Genomic DNA, 22,683 nt, shown 5'->3' on the forward strand with positions numbered 1-22,683 from the left:
TATATGTATATAAATACATATTTTAATAAGTTAAAATTAAAATTTTTTTTAAAGATCATAGTTAATTAAAAAAAAATTAAATTTATTAATTATTAATATTAGCTGCAACATTATTATCTTCAAAATCATTTTCTTGTAAATTGTGTTGACTATCGGATAAAAGTCTATGACCAATTTCAACATTTTTATTAACATTCAATTCATATTGACTACGAACATCAGGATCAACTGGATACCAATCGATTGATCGACTTAAAAACTGAAATTTCTCTAATATATTATTACCACTACCATCTTTTATTTTATATCCCAAATATATTAGAAACATTATAATTGTTATAACACTTATAATTAAGTTTGGTAGATATAATAACGGCTCATCTTCTTTAAATTTAACAGTAAACCAAATGAACATAATTATTAAAGCCTAAAATGAAAATTCTATAAGTATTGCAATTTTTTTTAAATTAAATTTCTAATTTAATTTACAAGTGTGTATAAAAGAATTGTAGGTGTTACATATCGTAAAACAATAAATTTCCATTTTGCATATGGTTTCATCAATAAAAATTCAATGTCTTTGAAAAATTTATCTTTTCCATAAATCCATGATACAATCATTAATTCCGTAAAACAAATGAAATATGTAAAAATACCAGCTGAACTCATTAGTGAAGCAGCTAAATGCAATCCCACCTATAACACATAAATTTTCAGATAATAAATTAATTTAAAAAATTTTAATTTTTATAATAGAAACTTACGCTCAAACAAAAAATTGCAGATCCTAGTGCCAATAATCCTACTAATGCAAATGTAAACTCTTTTTTATATATTCTTATTGGTTCGAATTCATCAAAAATAGCTGTAGTAATTGTAAGAACTTGTAAAATACAAGTTACAAATTCACAACAAAACACCATTGCAAAAAAAAGAAAACACCAAAAATTTGGCAGTTCTAAGGTACCAAAAAAATATGCGTTAACTATATACACATAACCAATTGGATTATTTCTAAATAAATGTAATAATAAACTTTTTTCGGCGGTTATAGAAGAATTTATAATAGATGAAATTATTCCACCAATCATTAACAATATCATATGGCCAAAATTAATAATTATTGAATATTTTTCGATATCTTCATGAAAATGATTATAACTGGCCAAAGTTAATGTTATACCCCAGCCGGAGCCAAATGTTGTTAGTGCTACCATTGGTCCAATCATCCACATAATTAAATCTGGAAATTTTGGTGTAAAAAATAATAAAATACCAGTCCAAACGCCATCGGTAAATAATAAACGCATGAAAATTATTGTTAAAAATATTAAGAGTGTTACTACTGCATAACGTATAACTTTTCCAATCTAAAATTAAGGAAATTGAAAATATGAAAAAAAAGAATTGATTTAAATTAAAAATTAATCGAAAAAATTTACAAATTCTATTCCTTTGACAACAATGACACCAATAAGAATCCACACAAATACATTAGCTAAAGCAATTTGCCATGATATTGAAAATGTGAAATCTTTACTCGCATGAGTTACCCACGAACTGAAATAAAATTTAAAATATTTGCTTTAAATAAGAAGAAAAAAATTCATTTAAAAAATAAAAAAGTTTTAAATATAAATTTACAAATAAGATTTAGCTGGTAACAATTTGTTTTCGGTAGGTTGCCATAAAAATTTAAAAGGATTCCATACTTCATTATCGTCTTCAAAATGATAGTTCTAAAAAATATGGATACTTTATTAAGAAATCAAGGATTTAAATTTATTTTGAAAAGATTAAAGATTATAAAAGGGTGAGTAACTTACAGTGGTACAATTATGAACTGTATTTTCGCATGACATCCATGGTATTGTTGGATGAAAGGAACTTATTATATATATAAGTGGAATCGATGTTATCATTGTATAATAACTTGATGTTATTAAATTCACTAATAATATACTATATCCCAGCCCTTATTAAAATATAAATAGGTTACTAATAAACTTTGACTTAATATTAAATGATTCTACCTTTAAAAAGTGGTGAAACTCGAAAAACACTTAAAGAACCAGTGCTTGAAAACTGCCCCAGAAACGACTGTACAAAAAATATTGGAATTGAGAATAATAAAAGTGACAGCATATACGGAAAGAAACCAAGAACTGAAAATAAAACATAAAATAAAACTCAAATTTAAGTTTTTAATGTACTGTTTGATTTATTCGATTATTGCCATAATAATATGAACATACAATATGAATATATGTTTGGCATTAATTCTAGTATAGAGCAACATATGAGAATACGTTTTATAACGTGTGTGCAATCATTAAGGTATAGATTTTCTCAAACAATTTCTAATACTCAACATACTTACATCCACCATGTGTTATCATGAAAAAAGGATATATTTGAAAATTTCTTGTTTCGAAAGCATGTCCCAAGCTAGCAAATAAAAAATCCCATTTTGATAACCATTTTCCCCTTTCCACATCTGGACTGTAAGGTTTTTTCCCAATTTCATAAGAGCTAACATTTCCTCTTACATAGTTGTTTGACATTATTTGAATTGCACTTTTGTTAAATTATCTACACTCATATGTACATATATGTACACACATATGTATATATTTATTGTTATTTTCAATTATTAATTTAATTATGAAATACTATTTTTGTATAAAAATAGATTAATATTTTTTTTGTATATTTTATAGCACAGCTGCTATACATTACATAATATTAGCTACAATATACACGTTAGTATACGTACATGTTTATAAAAAGCTATATATATTTTATATTACATTTATTAATTGAATTAAAAAAAGAGAAAAAGAATTAATTTAAAGCAAAATCCCGGTCTTTTTAATATATAAAACTTTAATTCAATAACAACAATCCATCCGAGTTGATAAGAAGATTCATACTAAATTGAAAAATCAGTGAGATTATAAGTTAACTTTAAAAATTTTTAGCGCTTGTTTTTACTATGATTAATCTTAAATTTTAAATTCTGTCCTATTATCTGCCGTAGTACTATACAGATTATTTTTAAAGGGTGCACAAATTATTTACTTACCAATTTTCAATATGTTATACTACACAAAATACAATTTGTATTTATTATTTTACCTGAAAGTTAGGTAAAATAATAAATACAAATGATTTTAACGATGATAGAAAAATTTGGGAATAACCAAAAACGATCCACAAAAACCACAATCAAACAGAAACACTCTACTAATATTAATTTATAAAATATTTATTGGCAATTACAAAATTGTTTTAAAATTTTAATTGTAGCTGTTGCATTGGCTTATGTATCAAAATATATACATACTTTGAAAATTGATAAGAGAAGAAAATTATTGCAGGAGAATTAAGCAAAAAATAAGAGTAAGTAAATGAATAACAAAAAATCATAGAGGGAAAATATTTAAAGCGTGCTAGCTGTTCAGCAATAATTTTGTATAACACTTTTATTCTTCATTATATAAGGGTTTTTTTTTGATTTTTTTCTTCTTATCATTGAACAGATTCTTCTATTATCATATCACAATTTTATATGAGCATATATGGGTGCATTTCGAATGTGATAAAGGTAATTTTTTGGCATTAGTATTTTGTTTTTAATGGAAATCATGAATACATAATAAAAATTTTTTGCACGGATTCCATAATCCATATTAAATATACACAGTTTTCTTTGCAGCAAACAATAAAAATTGTTATACTGTTCCATATATTCACATGCCTCAATGTCATATGTATAATATACGTTTCTAGTCATATAAACAATTACTTGCAGTTGGTTTATCTGCATATCTATAGACAATGTATTGCCTCAAAGCCCAGCCGAATTTTTATATTTTCCTCTCAGAAATCTGTAATTACTAATATTATTTAGTTGTATTACAGATATATATTGTAGACAACTGAGAATGTGCATGTTTTTAAACAATAATAGTAAAATAAGTTTTTTTAACAAATTTTAATTAAATTTAAATTATTGTGAAAAATCACTTTGTTTCATTTTTGTTTTTACTTTAATCATTGTTAATCATATCCATCATCATCATCTACAATATCAATATTTGTAACAAGATCTCTAATATTTTCTGAACATGCTCCAATAACATCATCATATCTTCTTTTATCTCCCGGATCAATTGGATACCAATCTGTTGGTACACATATTCGTTTCAATCTTACTAAAATATTTCCAGTTGAAATTTTCATTTTATATAAAATCCAACTAAATATTAAAATTGTTGGTAACGCTTTAACTAATATTGTTATCAAAATAATATCCCAATACTTATTTTGAACATAATATAATTCTGATAGATATATCGCAATATTTATTAACTAAAAATATATAAAATTATTTACTTAAATTAATTATTTCTTGAAAATAAAATTAAAACTTACAGTAACAAACAGAATTAGTACAGGTGTTACGAATCGCAATATCATAAATTCCCATGTCTGATACATTTTGCCTTGCATTAGAAATAGAACATCCCTTTGAAACTTTTCACGGCCATAAAACCATACAACTATCATGATGTCCAGGAAACAGACAACACATAATGTTATTGAAGATGCATTAAATAAATTTTGAACTATTTTTGTGCCTTCCTAAAAATATCAATTGCTAAATTTTTACATTTTGCTTAAAAAATTAGACATGACAAAACTTTTTACTACAATTTGTTAATGCAGTAAGCACAATATCTTTATAGAAACAATTTGAAGTTAACTACGTACATTTGTTGTAAAGCATACAGAAAATATAAATAAACAGCAGGATATCGCTATCGTAATCCCCTTCTTATACGTTCGTAAAAGTTCAAATTCATCAAATATTGCTGTGGTGATTGAGAGCATTTGTACCACCTCAAATTTAATTTAAAATATAGAACAAATAAATTTCAAATTTTCATTTAATTTTATATAAAACTTACACAAGTAGAAAATTCTCCTAACAGCAGCATTAAATAAAAAACAAGTGCCCAAAAATTAGGAATTTCTAATTTACCAATAAAAAATGGCATTCCCACAAATGGTAATTGAAAATCGGTTATCTCATAATAAAAAAAACGAAAATTATAATGTTCTTCTAAATAATCTTCTACTATAGATGAACATATTCCAACAATAATTGCAATATTCAATAATACAATTGCATTAATCCAAGAATATAATTTGATATCCGCATGAAAATTATTATAACTTGATAGAGTTAGAACTGTACCACCTCCAGTACCATACAAACTAATTGGTAGAATTATACCAAACATAAAATATTCAAAATAATTAAAATGTTCTAATTTTGGTATAAAAAAATGATAAATGAAATGAAGACCACGCTCTAGAAATATTATTCTTAAGAAAAATATAACAAGGCATACAAGAATTATGTAACAAAAATATCGTAAGAGTTTCCCAATCTGTAAGAAATTAAAAGTGAAAATTTAATTAATATAATTTTAGCATAAGAATAAAACAATGATTACAAATTCAACTCCTTGAATAGTGATTGCTGTTGTCATAACCCATATAATAATGGTGCAAAGAAGTAATCTCCATGAAACAATAACGACTTCATCTTCATCTTCAGGTGGCACTTGTCTTACAGCATGACTGAAAAATAACAAATTTTTTCTTTAGAAGCATTAACTTTGAATTTGGATAAGTATTGCGATTAATAATATATTGATAAAATATTTATGCTTGTACCTTTCAACGATACATGACAGAAATATAAACTAATTCATAAGTTTAAATGCTATAGGGATTGGACGATTGTTTTACATGCAATAATATAAAACCATCTACAGGAGTAAATATGTACAATTGTATTTCTCGGAATAATCCCGCGAGGTTTTATATTCTTCAATTTAATGTAAACAATAATTTAATTTTTATTTTTTATAACTCACACAAAATACTCTATTGTTGACCATCTTTCACTATAAGCTAAAGTATGATTTTCATCAAATTTTTGAACCTAAAACACAAAATATTTAAAGAAAACCAAAAAAGAAAAACTGATTTAATTTGATAGAATATTTCCAAAAAAAATTTCTTTAAAAATATAAAAATATTTTTTAAAAATTCTATTTTAACTATACCACAGTACAATTATGTGTATTCCATCCGTTATTACATGTCATCCACGGTAATTCCGGATTGAAAGAAGCCAAAAAATATGTTAAGGTATAAGATGTTAAACAGATACTGTAACAAATTGTTGCCAAATTCATAATCAAAATAGAAAAACCAATTCCTTTGAATAATGGAGCAATACGGTAAACAGATATATAGCCGCTTGAAGAAAATTGTCCCATAAATGATTGCATAAAATAGAGTGGTATACTCAAAATAAGTAATCCGACCATGAATGGTATAATAAATAGAACTGAAACGATATAATAATAATTACGACAATGTTATAGAATTAAAATGCACAATTATTAAAATTATTTTTAGGTAAGTAACCCGCTTGCTGAATTATTTTGACGAGGTCATAACATTTTTGTCGTTGTTAAAAAAAATGGCACAAAGAGGAATGCTTTTTATGCCCTCTAGAGGAATCTTTAATTACTGTGTATAAAACTTTGTAAACCTGCCTAATTCTAACGCTAACTTTAAAATAAAGGTAATCAAAATAACTGTTTTTTTTTCAACTTTTTTAATACTGCATTATAGAAACCGTTTTACAAAGCTCACGTATAAAATTTTGTCACTTGTTATTTTATGACAAGTATAAAATCTTATTTTTTTATTCAAATTCTTCTTTTTTAAAAAAATACAATTTTTTTTATTAGTGGAGGCAAATTTTTCATTATCACCATATTTTATTTTAGTCGTTATTAAATTTTTGATTTATCTAACTGTAAAAACTATTAATTGTAAGAGTTTTAAAGAATCTCTCCAAAATATTATGAATAGTATTTTCTTACAGTTCTCTTCTTTATTAAAGCTGAAAAAGAGAAAAACACATACTTAAATTAACTTGAAATGAAACTTTAAATGTTACATTTAGAACTTATTACTGTTATTACCGTGAATGTATGAAGTTCAAATTAAGGTTATAATGTAATTATATATTTATACCCGTACGAACGTACATTCGAAGGGTATACTAAATTTGCCTTACCGTTTGAACCCTAAGAAATAACGGTCTTAGATACAGACTCAAGTGTATGTTTTTGATCAGCGTCGAGTTTTGAGTTGATTTAGCTTTGTCTGTCCGTCCGTCCGTCCCAACTATAACTCAAAAACTAATTGAGCTAAGTTCACCAAGTGATTTATTATAGTAAGTGCCAGAACTCTATTTAAATTGGACATGATCGGGGTACCGGTTCGGGTAGCTGCCATACAACTTCAAAATTTATTTGACTACATTTCAGAAACTATAAAAGCTATGGTATTGAAATTTCACGCAAGTGAATATATTAGTAGGGCCAATGTGTTTGTTAAAAGTCGTTGAAATTTCTTGGCTCTTTCTGGTAGGTGTTGTACAATTTCAAAAGTTATTTGGCTGTATCTCAGAAACTATAAAAGCTGTAATATTGATATTTCATACAAGAGAATATATTAGTAGGGCCGATGTGCTTGATAAAATTCGTTAAAATTTCTTGGCTCTTTCTGGTAGCTGCAGTACAACTTCAATAGTAGTTTGGCACACACACTATTTTGAAAAACACTACTGAAATTTTGCCTAAATTAATATGGTAATATGGCAACTTAAAGACATTGTCTGTCCCATAATCAGTTATGGCTTATTTATTCGCACATAGGATAACAAATTCGTACGGGTATCACAGAGTTGACCAGGTCATCTCTATTTTTTCTCGTTTTTAAATATTTATGTAAAGAAATTATTAAACTGTTCTAAAAGTTAACTTTTTCTTATTGTTAAAGTTATATTGCTCGATTTGTATTATACAATTACGGATAAACTATGTTTACTTACTACCACTTGTTGATACCGCATATAAAGGTATTATTGAAAATGTTTTAATGCCAAATGAATGGGTTAAGGTTGCTGTATAAAAATCAGTTAAAGAAGACCATTTTCCACGTGAAATATCTGGTTTAAATGGTTTACTTCCAGTATCATAAGATGTCAATATTGTTGCCATTTTATCTAATACATATAATTGTTTTTTATATTTTGTTGTTTTCCAGGATTTATTTTTCTTCGCCCTATATGATTAAATAGTATATAAAATTTAAAATAATCTGTATAATACTATTTATATATATGTATGTATATATTGATTTAATTTACAAAACAATTTGTTTAATAACTATAATCTATACTATATTTGATTATAATAAATAAAATGTTTTGTATTGCACTGTCAAAGTATTATAAATTATTTTTGTTATATTAAATGAGAATATAAAACGCACTATGACATATTTATAACTATGCAATTTTACATATAGATGGCTTTTCTATTTTAAACACTTTTTTTCAAATTCAAGATTAATAATATATTTTCTGAATTCATTTGTATATATTTTTTAATTAAATCGTTTATTTCTTTATTACATTTTTTTTCATTTTTTTTAAATTTTTCAATATTTTTTCTTTTTATATAAAATTATTCAATTTTTTATACCTACTAAATCATAAAATAATCTACATAAATATTCAAAATTTAGTTACTAAAATATAATTGGCAGTATATATATAATATAAATATTAAGACAATTTTAATTTTATAAGAAACATTGTGATTAGGTTCACAGACTACGTTTAACTATCATCATCATAATAAATTGAAAGCTTAAAAAAAAATCTTTTCTAAAATAAGCTATCAAATTTAATATAAATACTATTTAAATATACATTTAATATATACATACATACATACATTTACATAGTGTGTTTTGAAATTTTAATCAGTTTTAAGAGGCGTTCATATATGTTCACTTTCGTCTAATATACTTATATTTTAGTATAAATGCATACACATTACTTACATTATGTACATATACTCGTACGTACATAAATATCATGTGCATAATACTATACATATTATATTTAAAAATTTATGTACATTAGTGTATAAAGTATGTATATACTTACATCTATCACAGATTATATTCACAGATTTAAATTAAGAGGCTCACAAAAGTGATAGAAAATAGAAAATATAATTTTAGTTGGAATTTAATTTAGTCACTTTTAAAAGAGATTTTTTCCTTTATATACTATACAAGTAAATTTTAGTACATTTTACATTTTTGAATAAACTTTTATTCAAAACAATATTTTTAGTTTTATAACACCCAAAAAAAAAAATAAAATTTGCAATATTATATAATATTATACATACATACATACATACATACAAAATGTAAATATGTCACGGCTTCTAAATACAATGCTTATTTCAGCCTGTGTACATAAAGCTTTAATTGTATGAGCTATAGTGGAGTGTATATATAACTAGAATTAAATGTGGTTATTTATATGTAGATCTACAATAAGGATCAAAATATTTCCGGAACCTATGTGTTTTGGTTGATATATTGTTATGTGACACGAATGTCATCAGGTAATTGAGTCTATAATCTTTTATATTAACCTAATTATGAATTTATTTATTTTATTTTTTAGTGCTGTCAAACCCAAAATGATAATAATTATCATACAGTTATAAAACCCGTCAAGATATTAATTTAAATAATTAGAAAATATGCGTTGTGTCATCTGCGGTGTGTAAAAAGTTGCCTTTGTGGATTTGTATATCTGCATGCTTCCCTTAATTTCTTCTTTCTTTTATAATAAAATTGAAATTATCCACTGTCGTTGTGTCATCCGTTTCATATGAATTTTCCTCCAATATAGATTACAAACTCTTAGTTCTTAGTTTCATTGTCTATTTTACATCATTCGAATATACTCTTTGATTATCACTTATACTCTTCGCATTTTGTTTTTAATTTTACTTACTTCGAATCTCTCACTTTTCTTGAATTTGTCTTTGTAGGCTGCGTAGCGCGGGTGTAGCGAAATCACCGCGACCCCATAGTTCCAGCGACCCGGTACCCTGAAAAATTCCCTCGAGACCCAATCTCCGTTCCAGTGAGTGTATAATAACTCAACGTTTCTCTTCTCTTGCGGAACAAAGCTCTATAATCCTCCAGAAGGTGTACTGAAGTCTCCTCTACTGCTTCACAAAATCTGCAGTGGCAATCGTCTACCATGCTCATCTCGTTGCAATTTTAGAATGTACATTCATACAGACATACTTTAGCAGTTATTAGTTTAATAGAAAATCTCATATACACACAAAAAGTAGACACTGAATTTTCATTACCATTTTGATGGCAATATTTTTGACTTAGACTACAATATCATTTGAGGTATAAGCAACTTAAACAATAATTATTCGTTATTAAAATAATTTATTATCATCTAACGAGAAAAAAAGAATTCTTCAATTAAAAAAACCTCAATTAAAATGAAAGCATACGCAAAAGTTTTATAATAGTTGATAAGCGAGTATAATATGTATATGTATGTTTATAATATGTCTACATAAGTCCATATAGAATATGTGTGCCTATTTTCATATATAAAATCCAAAACGAATTGTGGGCAGAAATTGTATGTCAAAAATTGATAAAAATGTACATATAATTTGCATTCATGTTTGTATTCATGTGTACTTGAAATTTTGTCTTAAATTTCACTGACACTGAATTTTGGTCATACACACATATTATTTTGTTCGCAAAAAAAACATAATAAAAACAATAAAGTTTTATCGAGAGACCTTGTTCGTTTGGTTATGTGACGTAAACTTCAAGAGCATTACCAATTTTTTCATATTCTTTATTTTTGTTCAAGAATTTTGCAAATACATACTTATGTATATCAAATATTAACATTTTCTCTATCAGAAACTTTAAGAAATTTTAAAATGTGATGATATTATATTGCGTATTTATCGTTTACCCAAAAACGGAAAGGAAATTTGATTGCAAGTTACTTATACGAAAATATTTTATTTGAAATTTATTTATAATTGTTTTTCAATTTGCAATTTTTGCTCCCATTATCAATTTGATAATTTAACCACAAGAGACTATTAAATCCTTAGCGGTATGTACGCGCGTGTATTTTTTATTTACATACTTATGTATGTATGAACATAATTTAGTCATTTTCCACTTTAACTATACGGCACAATAACATTTTTCCTTGCACATTTTTGATTAAAAAGAAGGAAAGGTTGTATATAATAACACTCACAAAAACAATAAAGCAAGGGATACTGATGGTATTTAAGAGGAATTAATAAAATTAAAACAGCAAACATAATGCATCCATTAATGAACAGAATTTAAGATTTTAAGACCACTTAATTTCACGGAATGACTAACGAAACTGAACTATGTGCTATAGTGTCATACAACAGTCCTTTTCGTCACTTAGGTGTGTAAAGAGAAAAACAAAAGATCATAGTAAAGCATAATAATTTAAAGCACGTCCGTTTAAATACTTTAAACTGTAAATGGATCTTAGAGAAATACTGGCAGCCTTTAAAGGAAGGCACGCTTGATCTTACATATTATGAATAGGGCTGTCGTTTGATTTATTGAATGAGAAGCGAAAATATTCAAAAAAAAAGAGGTGTTTTTAAGAAAGTGGAGTCAATTTTTATATTTCATACAAAAACAATTTATTAACATAAGAATACAAAAAAAATTCATAAAAACAAATGCAAAACTTTGAACCACAATTACAAACAAAAAGTTAATAAATTCACATTGAAAAAATATCACAAAAAAACTTAAACTTAAAATAAAATTTTTTATATGAAACTTCATATATGTATGTACATATGTATATACTGTATGCAGACATTTTTTAAAGTTGAAACTCTAGTAATAGTGATCAGACAAAAAACGTCATAAAAATTTCAATTATACATTTTTAATTTCTGAAAAAGACTAAAATGAAATTATATTCATTTGTACATATATTGAACGATATAATATATTTGATTGACTCAAAAAAATTCTGTGCAAGCAGATTTGCTGCTTATATTTTTTGTGTGTCCACAAGTTTGGTCATTTGATACTATAACTGACTAATTGATTAATTTGGCTACTAAAATATAGGTGGCGTCTTTTAAATTAGCAAAAAAAAGTTAAATGTACAAAATTTCGTTACCCACGGTTTTGACAGCGAATTTGTATTGCACAAAAACTTTTCTTGTTTATTAAGGAATTATATTTTTCAAGGGAATTTAAAAATTTTGTGAAAATTATCAACATTTTTTTGGGTTTTGACTAAAGTAAAAGCGACATTGGAGCTAAAATGCAAAAGGAGTCAGGGACATAAATTTTCAAATCGAATCCGTTCGGAGCCAAATGACAGCCCTCATTACGAACCATCCTATAGAATAGCCGTTAAAATGGGATTTAATAACGTAAAATATTCTAGTCAGTGTTGATACGATCAACCGTGGAATAATATGGCATATGGACATCGCTTAGTACGTAGCCCATTTCAAACGAAATACTTGATGTAAGTAAAGCAATTATAAGAAGATGCAAAGATACCGGTGTTTTACCCAAGTTAGTTAACAAAATCGGATAAAGCACCCGCATCTATGCATGATCCTCTCTTCTCCCACTCGACAATATCAAAACTGGCCCTCCATCTCTTATCCGTTATTACCTATGTTAAACAAGTAAATCCTGACAGTGAAATTAGAAAGAATAATTTTAAAGAATATAGTGAAATTAGAAAGAATAATTTTAAAGAATATAGTGAAATTAGTGTTCAATATTTGGATTATTCAATAAGGAAAATAAATAAAATCTAAATAGAATGTAATTCATGAATCAAGAAGTTTCTTGGCTGGTTGACGTGGCTGGTGCAGCAAGTTCACCGAGCCCCAGATAACACAAATGTGCCATTTTGCTATTATTATCCCGTGATCACCATCTTTGAACGTACGACTACAGGCGGCCTATCTAAGCCAAGAGAAGTTTATCTGAATCTCCGGAGCTAATCTTCATATCTCTCTCAGCCCCGTTATGCTTGCTCTGTCCCACATGACTAAGACGAATGCTCTCCCCACGGTCAGTGCAGGCAATGTCACCCCGAGATATTGCCAGTAGTCCAACTGATTTCCTAAGGGTGTATTTTGGTTACATTTTGCTTGCCGTCCTGCATTTGGACATGGTCGGCTTATGATGAACCTCGGCTATGATGAATAAACTATATCTACATATATTCATTTTCATTGTATTGATAAGATCAAAAACCCGTTCCGCTCAGGAGATATCCATGACTGGGCCACTGAGAAGACTCTATACTGTCCTGCAGCCTTAGCTCCAAAAGACATTTAAACCAAAAGGAATACCCTAAGGATATAAATCATTAAAATTTATTTTGAATTTAAATTTTATTGCCGTCACATCAAATCAATGCCGTCAAATAATCGGAAAATGTGCAAAAAAACCATTGAAGCCGTTAATCTTTAATTTGTAAGAAAGCGCGATCGTTAAACACGAAAAAAATCCAAAAGTTTGCAAAATTTTATTTTTAATTTTCAGCTTAGAAAGAAGAGAAAATAAAAGCATTTTAAAATTTAAATCTCAAATTGAATTTATTTTCATGAGAAGTGAGAATACTGGTTATCTCTATACTTTTATTTTAATAGAGATTGAACCAAAAACACAATATAATGATAAGCTTACAATACATACATATGTATAGTACAGAACAATAATTTTTTTAATGTGGCGAAAACTTTTCTCATTGAAAATTTAATTAATTAGAAAAAAACAATAATTATTAAAATGTACCAAATAGCTTGAAATATAAATTTTGAAATTGTCTAAAATAAAAATTTTCTTAAAAATTTTTAATATATTTTCGTTTCCAATCTTAATATGTACAAACATATGCATATATTCATATATTGGTTTACAAGAGGTATAAAGGAATTTTTGTTTTTAAAAGATTTTGTAAAATAATGAGTTTTTGTAATTTTTCTTTTGCAAACTAAATGGAAGTGTTCGTTATATAAAGATTTCACTGCATTACATACTTATGTATGGTTTTTTAATGTGTCATCTTCACCTAATTGTAACGTCATGAGGATAATAGTTGTAAACAGGTTTAGGCTTTGAAAATACTCTTATAGGTACATTATAAAAAAACTCGCAAATTAAAGTTTTTATGCTTTGATTTATGCTTATTGGGAGCTAATCTTTTTAACTATTAAAAATAATAATAAAGCTTTGACTTTGAAAAAATTATAGTTCTTTCTCTTTGTATTTACTGATAAATCAACATACATACTCACGTACATATTTAATTTATGTAAATAAATATCGCAATTATATTGTATTTTGAGTAATAACCATTTAGTTAAATTTTAAACATCGTTTGTAAATAATCTACAAAGAACAAATTACCGAAAATTTAAATATTTTTTTATAAGTGAATTTGACAAAAATTATATGGCTAAAATAATTTTTTTATTATAGAATAAAATTTTATAATTAAAATTAAAAATTGAAAACTACTTTAAATAAAGTAGCAGGACTCTGTCATAATTAACGTTATATTCAACAATAAGTTTAAAAAAAAACATGACAAACAATGTCATTAGAATTTCTCATAATGTCACATCTTATGATACGGGTAATAAACCGTATAAACATGATTTTGCACGTGGTAAATGGGCTACAAGATGGGATTTTTATGCTGTAGCTTTAAGTCATTGCTTTGGCTTTCGCCATTTCCTAATGCATATGGTGTTTTATCGTGCAGGTGTCGGTGAGTAATAACTTATTCAATTTTATTAAAATTTTATAACTAAAAAATTAATTTCGTTTCTTTCTTTTTAGTTCCCATTATTATATCTCATATATTAGGAATGGTTTTTTTTATGTTACCATTGTATTTTACGCAAATGTTCATGGGTCAATTTTCTAGTACCGGAATCATATCTGTATTCCGAATTGCTCCTCTTTTCAAAGGTAATTTATCTACATATTATGTACACACAGCATGCTTTAGAATACGGTTTTAAACAATTTTTTTCGTAGGTGTTGGTTATATCTCATTATTTTTAAATTTATTGTCGTGCAGTTATTTTATGGTAATTGCCGCATTTCCTTTATATATTGTTTTTGCATCAATGCAATCAAATTTACCATGGTCACATTGCAGTAATCATTTCAATTCAGAATTATGCGTTGTGGTTAGTATTTCTTTTTAATAACTCTTCTTTAAAAATTTTATTATCAATATGAATTTTAGATAAAACCAGAATCGGTCAACACTTCATGGAGTTCTACTGACTTTTATAATGAATATTATAATAAGACCCTTCCAACACATGAATTTCTAAGGTAAGAAAACAATATACAAAATATTAAAGGGTAAAACAACGGTTTTGAATTATATTCATCAGATATTTAATATAGTTTTTTCCCGCCGGCAACATTAATTTTAGCTTTATATTAAACGGAAACAATGAAGAAATGGAAGAAAGTTCTCGTCTCTCTTGGCGTATTCTTTTGTGCACTCTATTGATTTGGATTTTAATTAGTGCGGTTCTTTTTAAAGGCATTGAAACGGTATAAATTTTTTTTATCGTTTTAACAACATAATATTTTTTTTTATCGTTACGTTAACGTAAATTCTTATTAAAATTTCAGTTTGGCAAAATATTTCGTTTTATAACTGCTGCAAGTTTTATTTGTATGCTCTTGACATTTTTACGAATTTTATGTGTTCCCGAAAGTTGGGAAGCAATTGGAAAGTTTTTCACCTTATCGTCAAGTTATTCAAGATATTTACATTATATTGTGGCATCACCAATCTTAGCTTTATCTGTATTTGGAGCAGGTTGGGGAAATGTACTTACAATTGCCAGCTATAATAATTTCAAAGAAGATATTGGAAAATTATCATTTATAACATGTTTTATACAGATATTCACATTTTTAATAACATGCATTTGTTTTACATCAATTGAAACTTATTTAGAAAAACATTTTGGATACATGTATTTCAACTATAGTCATTTTGATGTTATATCGCTCCAGTTCGTAATATATGCTCTGTATTTTTCACATTTAGGGTGGCCACAATTTTGGACTATTTTATTTTTTGCAGTAATATTTTTAACACAATTCGCTGAAGGGGTACGTAGGAACCCGATATTCGATTATTTATTTAAAAATTAATCTTGATTAAAATTTTATATTTTAGGCACTACAAATGCTTACTATTTTGACTGCAATTTATGACGAATACGAATTCACAAGAATTTACAAAAATATCGTTTTAGGAGGATTAGTTGGATTTTTTGGCTTTATATCAATTTTCTTTTGTTCAGCAGTATGTGAAACAATTTTTAAAATTAACTATTAAAACACAAGGCAATTAAAATTAAAAATTTTACTTATTTAAGGATGGATTTGGTGCTTTAAAAATTTTGTATCCGATAGCTGGCGCCAATAAATTAGTTATAATACTAATTGAGTTACTTGTTGTATTGTGGATATACGGAAGGTTGCGTTTTCAGCGTGATGTTAGGTTTATGACTGGAAAGCCGATGAAAAGCTGGAAAATATGGATAATGAGATTTTTAACGCCAATTGGAATTTTAATTGCATTAGTAAGAGATTTATTTTTCCTAAAATTATTTTATTGAATTTTTGTTATTTTTAGCTTTATGCAACTGTAGAATCGTTTATGCAAGTGAGATTTATAAGTAGCCTAAGTTTAATTGTAATTTTTGTTTTCCTATTTTTAAAATTAACACCATTATTATATGTACCGGGTTATATGATATACAAAGTTTCATCAGCAACAGGAACAATTTTAGAAAGAATAAGAAAACTTTGCGTTCCTAATGATTGGTATCCTGTTGATCCAATTGAACGTCGCACTTACGCCGATTATACAGGGAGTACTGATATAAATGATTTAGTACATGCAAATGTACTCACCGAATCTGTTCATTTTTAATATTGAAATTTTGTAGTGATTGTGCACGTAATTAATTTAATTTTGTGTTTTTGTTATTGTTTGTACGTACATATGTATACAAATCTATTTGTATTGAGTTTTACAAAAAATTAGACAATTAAAAATGAGAATCAAAAAAAATTTATATTAATAAACTTTTTTTCATAATGTTCATTTTCTTTTATCTACGTGTAATCCTTCTAATAGTTAACATTAATTAAAGCTTTCAAAAACATTTTACAAAAATTTTGAGTAAATGGCAAATCTGAGCAAATTTTGTTGGGTAGGTACTGTTGAATGTTAAATATCATCTTTCAAATGAATGAGTCGAACTCCCTTTTTTTTCTTGAAATTGATATGCAATTTGGATGCTCTTTACAAAGTTTCATTTGTTTTCAACATGTTATCAATTCACCTGACGTTTGCGTTGATTTTTATCTGATATTTTATGTTTTCAGGTTGAATTCACCTTTTCTGTTAGAATTTTTAAATACCCATAAAAATTTTCCAATTTAATATTTAGCTATCTTCAATTAAAATTTCTTGTACATTAAACCACTATCGGTTAGTTTGTTTTTGAAGCACTTTTTTGAGAACGGAAGGAAATTGGTTTTGATATTAAGGTCAAACATAAGTAGATATTTCTCAGGTCTCGGTAAAGAATTTAACCGATAATAAAATGTGCCATGCAGCACATTTTTGAAAAGGTTTGGGACTTTTTCTGCTACTTCGATTTGAGAACTTCAATGAATATTGATTGAGTTAGGTTCCGGGTCTTAAAAAAAGGTCATTCGATAGAGCATCTCGTATTTTCGATAACCTCTTCATTTTTTGAGTCTTTTTACTTTGAAATATTTTTTCACAATAATTATTGACAATTATGCGAAAGATTTTCGATTTTAATAACAATAATAATTTTTTTTGTAAATTACTATCTGGGCATTTGTTTACATTTAACTGTATATTTCAAAAGAGGGGGGATCAAATTGAAGCTTTTTTTCAGAACATGAAACAGAAAAAAGTGTGATTCTAGATTTAACTTTGAATTTTAGTTTTGATGTTTGACTATGTATGTGCAAGTTTAATAAAATTTTTTTTTTATAATTATTATACTAAATTGTGATAAGAAGAAAACTATTTTAATTAACGGTAGCAAAAATAAGCCAAATATTTTATAATTATTTTTGATTTTTGTTAATATTTAGAATTACATAAATGGAAATTTAATGAGTATTTATAAAAAAAAATTGTTATAAAGATTTTGAAAATATTTTTGATTATAAGACAAAAATATGACAAATAATAATGGTAATAGAATTCCTGAAAATGTCACTTCATATGATATAGGGAATAAACCATATAAACATGATCCTGGACGTGGAAAATGGGAGAAAACATGGGATTTTTATGCAATTGCTTTAAGCCATTGTTGCGGTTTCCGTCACTATTTGATATTTTTTGCATTGGAACCAGCATCAGCAGGTAAATTTAATTTTCGTTCTTCAATTCAAATACATACATACATATAAAATATTTAATTAAGTTATTTCAAATTATTTAACTTACTTACTTAATAATAATATAATGTATTCAAGTATTTTCTGTACATTTTAATTTCATTAACATTTTAAATGATTATAATAAATATTATTTAATTTTTTCCTTATAATATTATTGTAGATAACATTATTAACCCATATAACAAAATTCAATTTTAAAATCATTACTAAAATTTAATTAGAATTAAAATTATTAATATGTTTGTACCATAACAAAAAATATATTGCTTATCTCATTTGATAGCTTTGATGTTGTTTCTGTCGTTTATTGGATGATTTTCGTAGTTCCCATTGCATGTAAACGTTCCATATATGTATATGTATATATGCTCATAAATATTTTCTAGAACTTATATTAGTAAATATGTATACATGTATACTGTATACTTGACTTCATTTAATACCTTCGCTTGCATAATTTCTCGTAGAATAGAATTAAATTTATTTCTGGAAAAAACAAACCAAGCTAAAAATTTTAATTTCTCAAATATTTTCTTTTAGTAATAATGTCCATAGCATATATGATGGGAATGTTGGTTTTTACATTACCGGTATATTTTACGCAAATGTTTATGGGCCAATTTTCTAGCACTGGACTTATATCAGTATTTCGGATTGCTCCACTATTTAAAAGTAGGTATAAAGTTTATTGCCCCACTATTCAAATGTAGGTAAAAGAAGGCTTGAAATTGTGGTTACAGTATGATTCAAATAAGTGTATATCGGTCTGGTTGTGGCGTTATTTTTGAAACAAAATAACAATATATACGGTTGTAAAACCAAATAGAACCGTTCTGAAAAATGTTAGTATCTATTGATTTTTTTTGTTAATGAAATAGCTCTTGACAAATATTCGTACGGGTATTGCAGAATTGGCACGGTGAACTATTTTTTTCTCGTTTAAATTTAAACTTAAAAATTAAGTTAAATAATTTACAATATTTTTTACTTATAATTCAAAATGTTTTAGGTATCGGTTACATTTCATTATTTTTAAATGTTATGACATGCAGTTATTTTATGGTGGCAACTGCATTTCCCCTATACATTGTGTTTGAGTCTATGCAAACACATTTGCCTTGGGCACATTGTGGTAATCATTTTAATTCAGAAGAATGTGAGGCGGTAAGGCTGTAAAACAAAATTAACAATTAAAAAAAAACAAATTGAAATTATCAACAGTTTTGAAGGAAAGTTTCTGAAAATGATACTAATTTTTAGATTGAACCAGGATCCTTAAATGCTAGCATGAATTTTTCTGACTTTTATTATGAATATAGCAATAATAGAACTTTTCCAATAAATGAATATTTAAAGTGAGTTCATATTTAAATTATGTGCAGTTAATGTACAGAATGCATTATTTACAGATATGTGTTTAATGGACATGATGTAGATAATAACTGGTATTTTTCTTGGCGCATAATGTTATGTACACTTCTGATTTGGGTATTAATTGGTTTAGTATTGTATAATGGAGTCGAAATGGTTAGTATGTTTTATTTTTCTGTAATTTAAATTTTGATGAAAATCCAATGTTGGTTTTTTTAAAATTTTAGTTTGGAAAAATTTTTCGATATATTACTGCCATTACTTTCGTATGCTTATTTTTAACAACGTTACGTATAATTTTTGTTGTTGAATGTTGGGAAGCAATACAAAAATATTTTGAATTAAAATTGTCTTCGTTTACGAACGTTAGTTATTTTTTATTATCGCCAATATTAACTGTGACTGCATTCGGAGCTGGTTGGGGTAATATTCTAACAATAGCCAGTTATAATAATTTTAAAGAAGATATTGGAAAATTATCACTAGTTGTATGTTGTACACAAATGGTTGTATTTATGATAACAATGATTACTTATATGTCTGTAGAAGATTATATAGCTAAATATTACGGATTCATTTATATATCTATTGGATATTATCAAGCGTTCACCTATATATTTGTATCATATGCTATGTTTTTTGCTCATTTCAGTTGGTCACATTTTTGGACAATATTATTTTTCTTACTCCTTTTTTTATCACAATTTGCTGAAGGGGTTCGTACAACTTAATTAAAAATTAATTTCAAATAATTTTTTTAAATATTTTTCGTAATTTTAGGCTGTACAAATTCTAACCATATTAACAGCAATATTTGATGAATATGAATATACCAGGATCTATAAGAAAGCTATTTTAGGATGTTTGATAGCATTTCTCGGTTCAATTTCAATGTTTTTTTGTACAACTGTAAGAAAATTTGTTTTATTTTTAATATTTTAATTAGTTTTTCACTTATTTGTCCTCTTATATTGGTGTGAGGAAGAATAGGATTGTAATTTTTGTTCTAGTAATCTAGTCTTTCGATAATTTTTAAAACTTTCATCTTACCTAATGTGCGTGCTACATATTTTAATTTTTCTCGTATTCCAGTATTGAATAGCTTCACAGAGTAGTGAAATTTATGATTAGGCTACAAAGTATTCGATAGCGCCTCAAGTAAGGTGTTGTTTCAAAATCACACAATATGTGAGGTTTCTGTACTCTAATTCTTCTGTAACTAAAATAAGCAATCCAGCAGGCAGCATACATTCCATAAACATTTCATGAAGTGCAGATTTGAATGTACCCCCTTTTATTCCTGGTAACTTCACGACCAAGCAAAGTGTGCAGTTTCGTTTTTTAAATTTTTTTTCGCACTTCAAAACTCGAATAAGCCTCCATAAATTTAAGGAGTGTCCGCTTCTAAGAATGATTATCAAACCAACTTTCTATATTTAAGCGAAGTAGAATTACTTCTTTCGCTGAATCTACTTCTATAACTTGAAGTTCGGGCAAAGTTCGATTTCACGGGCTTGTCGATTCTTTTATCAACTTTTTTCTCTCGTACAATGTGCTCGGTGTTTAAAAAATTTATAACATTTTTTAAAAAGTACTCCCATAAATTTGAACTTAGTCATACTGAATTATTTTTTTTCAGGCTGGATTTGCCACAGTTAGTGTGCTACATTCAATGGCAGATGCCAATAAATTAATTATAATATTATTAGAATTGTTTGTCATTGTTTGGATATATGGTAGGCTTCGATTTAAACGTGATGTAAAATTTATGACGGGGAAATCAATTAAAAGTTGGAAAGTATGGACAATGAGATTTATAACACCTATTGCTATCGCAATTGCATTAGTAAGAATTTTTTTTGAAAATTTGTTATTGAAATTGATTTATTTTAAAATTTCAGTTAGTTTACATTTTTGAGTCGCAATATTATCGAAGATTTGGACATATTTTAGCCATTTTAATATTTGCCATCTTGAAGTTAACACCAACGATGTATGTCCCGGGTTATATGATTTATAAAATTTGTACCGCGACTGGTAATGTTATTGATAGAATAAAAAAACTTTGTCGTCCCAACGACTGGTATCCGGCTGATCCGATTGAACATCAAAATTATGAAAATTATTTAGATAATTCTGATATTGCAAATGAATTGGTACACGCAAATTTAATAACAGAAACAGTATCGTTTTAATTAATTACATGTTTTGTATTTTAATAACTAATAAAAAAATTTTAAATAACTGCAAAAAAATTTATTTTCTGTTAATTTTTTTTAAATTTTTTTAACATTAGGTGCCATAAGCGAAAACTTTAAGTACGTCACAATAAAGTTCAATCTTGGTATTATTCGACCACAAAATTGCACAAACAGGCAAAAGCAAAAATCATTTATGAAAACGGAGATCTCATAAAATCGTTTTCTAGCTAATTGCGGATTTATAAATAACCGATTGGGAAGGGGCTATAACATTAGCTCCATATTGTTTTTTAATTTTTTAACTGAACTTCTTATTTTTGTTTGTTTTTGTTCTTTTGTATAAGTTTTAAATAAAATTAAAATATCTATGGTTTTGTTAAATTTTTTTCAAAATGAATTTTGTATAAATTGTAATTTGTTAACAATTTTAGTTGTAAAGTTAGTTGCTAGTAGGAGATTAAAGTTTAGTTGTAAAGTTAGAGATTTTGAATGGAAATTCCTTTATACATATATAAGTATAGTAGTAGTGCTTCATATAGTGCTAATT

General features: G+C 26.5%; 4 protein-coding genes across 9 annotated transcripts; 2 read left to right on the forward strand and 2 right to left on the reverse strand.

Moving 5' to 3' along the window:
* Positions 1-61: 61 nt before the first annotated feature.
* Positions 62-2,906, reverse strand: LOC129608243 (sodium-dependent proline transporter-like). 2 transcript variants are annotated; one of them, XM_055519621.1, is made up of 8 exons: positions 2,381-2,906; positions 2,034-2,165; positions 1,827-1,975; positions 1,645-1,739; positions 1,443-1,560; positions 765-1,370; positions 490-696; positions 62-427 (listed from the first exon to the last, which is right to left on the reverse strand). In XM_055519621.1, exons 1-8 carry the CDS (start codon positions 2,562-2,564, stop codon positions 86-88), a joined length of 1,833 nt encoding a protein of 610 aa, XP_055375596.1. In that variant the 5' UTR covers positions 2,565-2,906; the 3' UTR covers positions 62-85. The 2 variants fall into 2 exon arrangements, with proteins under 2 accessions (XP_055375596.1, XP_055375597.1); XM_055519622.1 differs by having other exon boundaries at positions 2,777-2,874.
* Positions 2,907-3,388: 482 nt separating this feature from the next.
* LOC129608477 (sodium- and chloride-dependent glycine transporter 2-like) lies at positions 3,389-8,765 on the reverse strand. 4 transcript variants are annotated; one of them, XM_055519979.1, is made up of 9 exons: positions 8,646-8,765; positions 7,991-8,223; positions 6,144-6,430; positions 5,952-6,019; positions 5,526-5,652; positions 4,974-5,459; positions 4,777-4,905; positions 4,438-4,647; positions 3,389-4,374 (listed from the first exon to the last, which is right to left on the reverse strand). In XM_055519979.1, the coding sequence occupies exons 2-9, from the start codon at positions 8,157-8,159 to the stop codon at positions 4,063-4,065; spliced, it is 1,788 nt and encodes a 595-aa protein (XP_055375954.1). In that variant the 5' UTR covers positions 8,160-8,223; positions 8,646-8,765; the 3' UTR covers positions 3,389-4,062. The 4 variants fall into 4 exon arrangements, with proteins under 4 accessions (XP_055375954.1, XP_055375957.1, XP_055375956.1 ...); XM_055519982.1 differs by having other exon boundaries at positions 8,693-8,763; XM_055519981.1 differs by having other exon boundaries at positions 8,650-8,708.
* A 5,870-nt stretch (positions 8,766-14,635) lies between these two features.
* LOC129608479 (sodium-dependent proline transporter-like) lies at positions 14,636-17,145 on the forward strand. The gene is made up of 9 exons (XM_055519985.1): positions 14,636-14,839; positions 14,911-15,042; positions 15,112-15,266; positions 15,326-15,417; positions 15,522-15,645; positions 15,727-16,215; positions 16,283-16,411; positions 16,485-16,691; positions 16,745-17,145. The coding sequence occupies exons 1-9, from the start codon at positions 14,653-14,655 to the stop codon at positions 17,042-17,044; spliced, it is 1,815 nt and encodes a 604-aa protein (XP_055375960.1). The 5' UTR covers positions 14,636-14,652; the 3' UTR covers positions 17,045-17,145.
* Positions 17,146-18,242: 1,097 nt separating this feature from the next.
* LOC129608480 (sodium-dependent nutrient amino acid transporter 1-like) lies at positions 18,243-22,178 on the forward strand. Of its 2 annotated transcripts, XM_055519987.1 has the most exons (9): positions 18,243-18,526; positions 19,105-19,236; positions 19,574-19,728; positions 19,825-19,919; positions 19,974-20,091; positions 20,163-20,651; positions 20,716-20,844; positions 21,575-21,781; positions 21,837-22,178. In XM_055519987.1, exons 1-9 carry the CDS (start codon positions 18,337-18,339, stop codon positions 22,128-22,130), a joined length of 1,809 nt encoding a protein of 602 aa, XP_055375962.1. In that variant the 5' UTR covers positions 18,243-18,336; the 3' UTR covers positions 22,131-22,178. The 2 variants fall into 2 exon arrangements, with proteins under 2 accessions (XP_055375962.1, XP_055375963.1); XM_055519988.1 differs by lacking the exons at positions 20,163-20,651; positions 20,716-20,844 and having other exon boundaries at positions 18,244-18,526.
* The last annotated feature ends 505 nt before the right edge of the window (positions 22,179-22,683 follow it).

This window comes from Condylostylus longicornis, unplaced genomic scaffold (genome assembly GCF_029603195.1).
Source record: "Condylostylus longicornis isolate FDR11 unplaced genomic scaffold, ASM2960319v2 ptg000031l, whole genome shotgun sequence".
NCBI lineage: Eukaryota > Metazoa > Arthropoda > Insecta > Diptera > Dolichopodidae > Condylostylus > Condylostylus longicornis.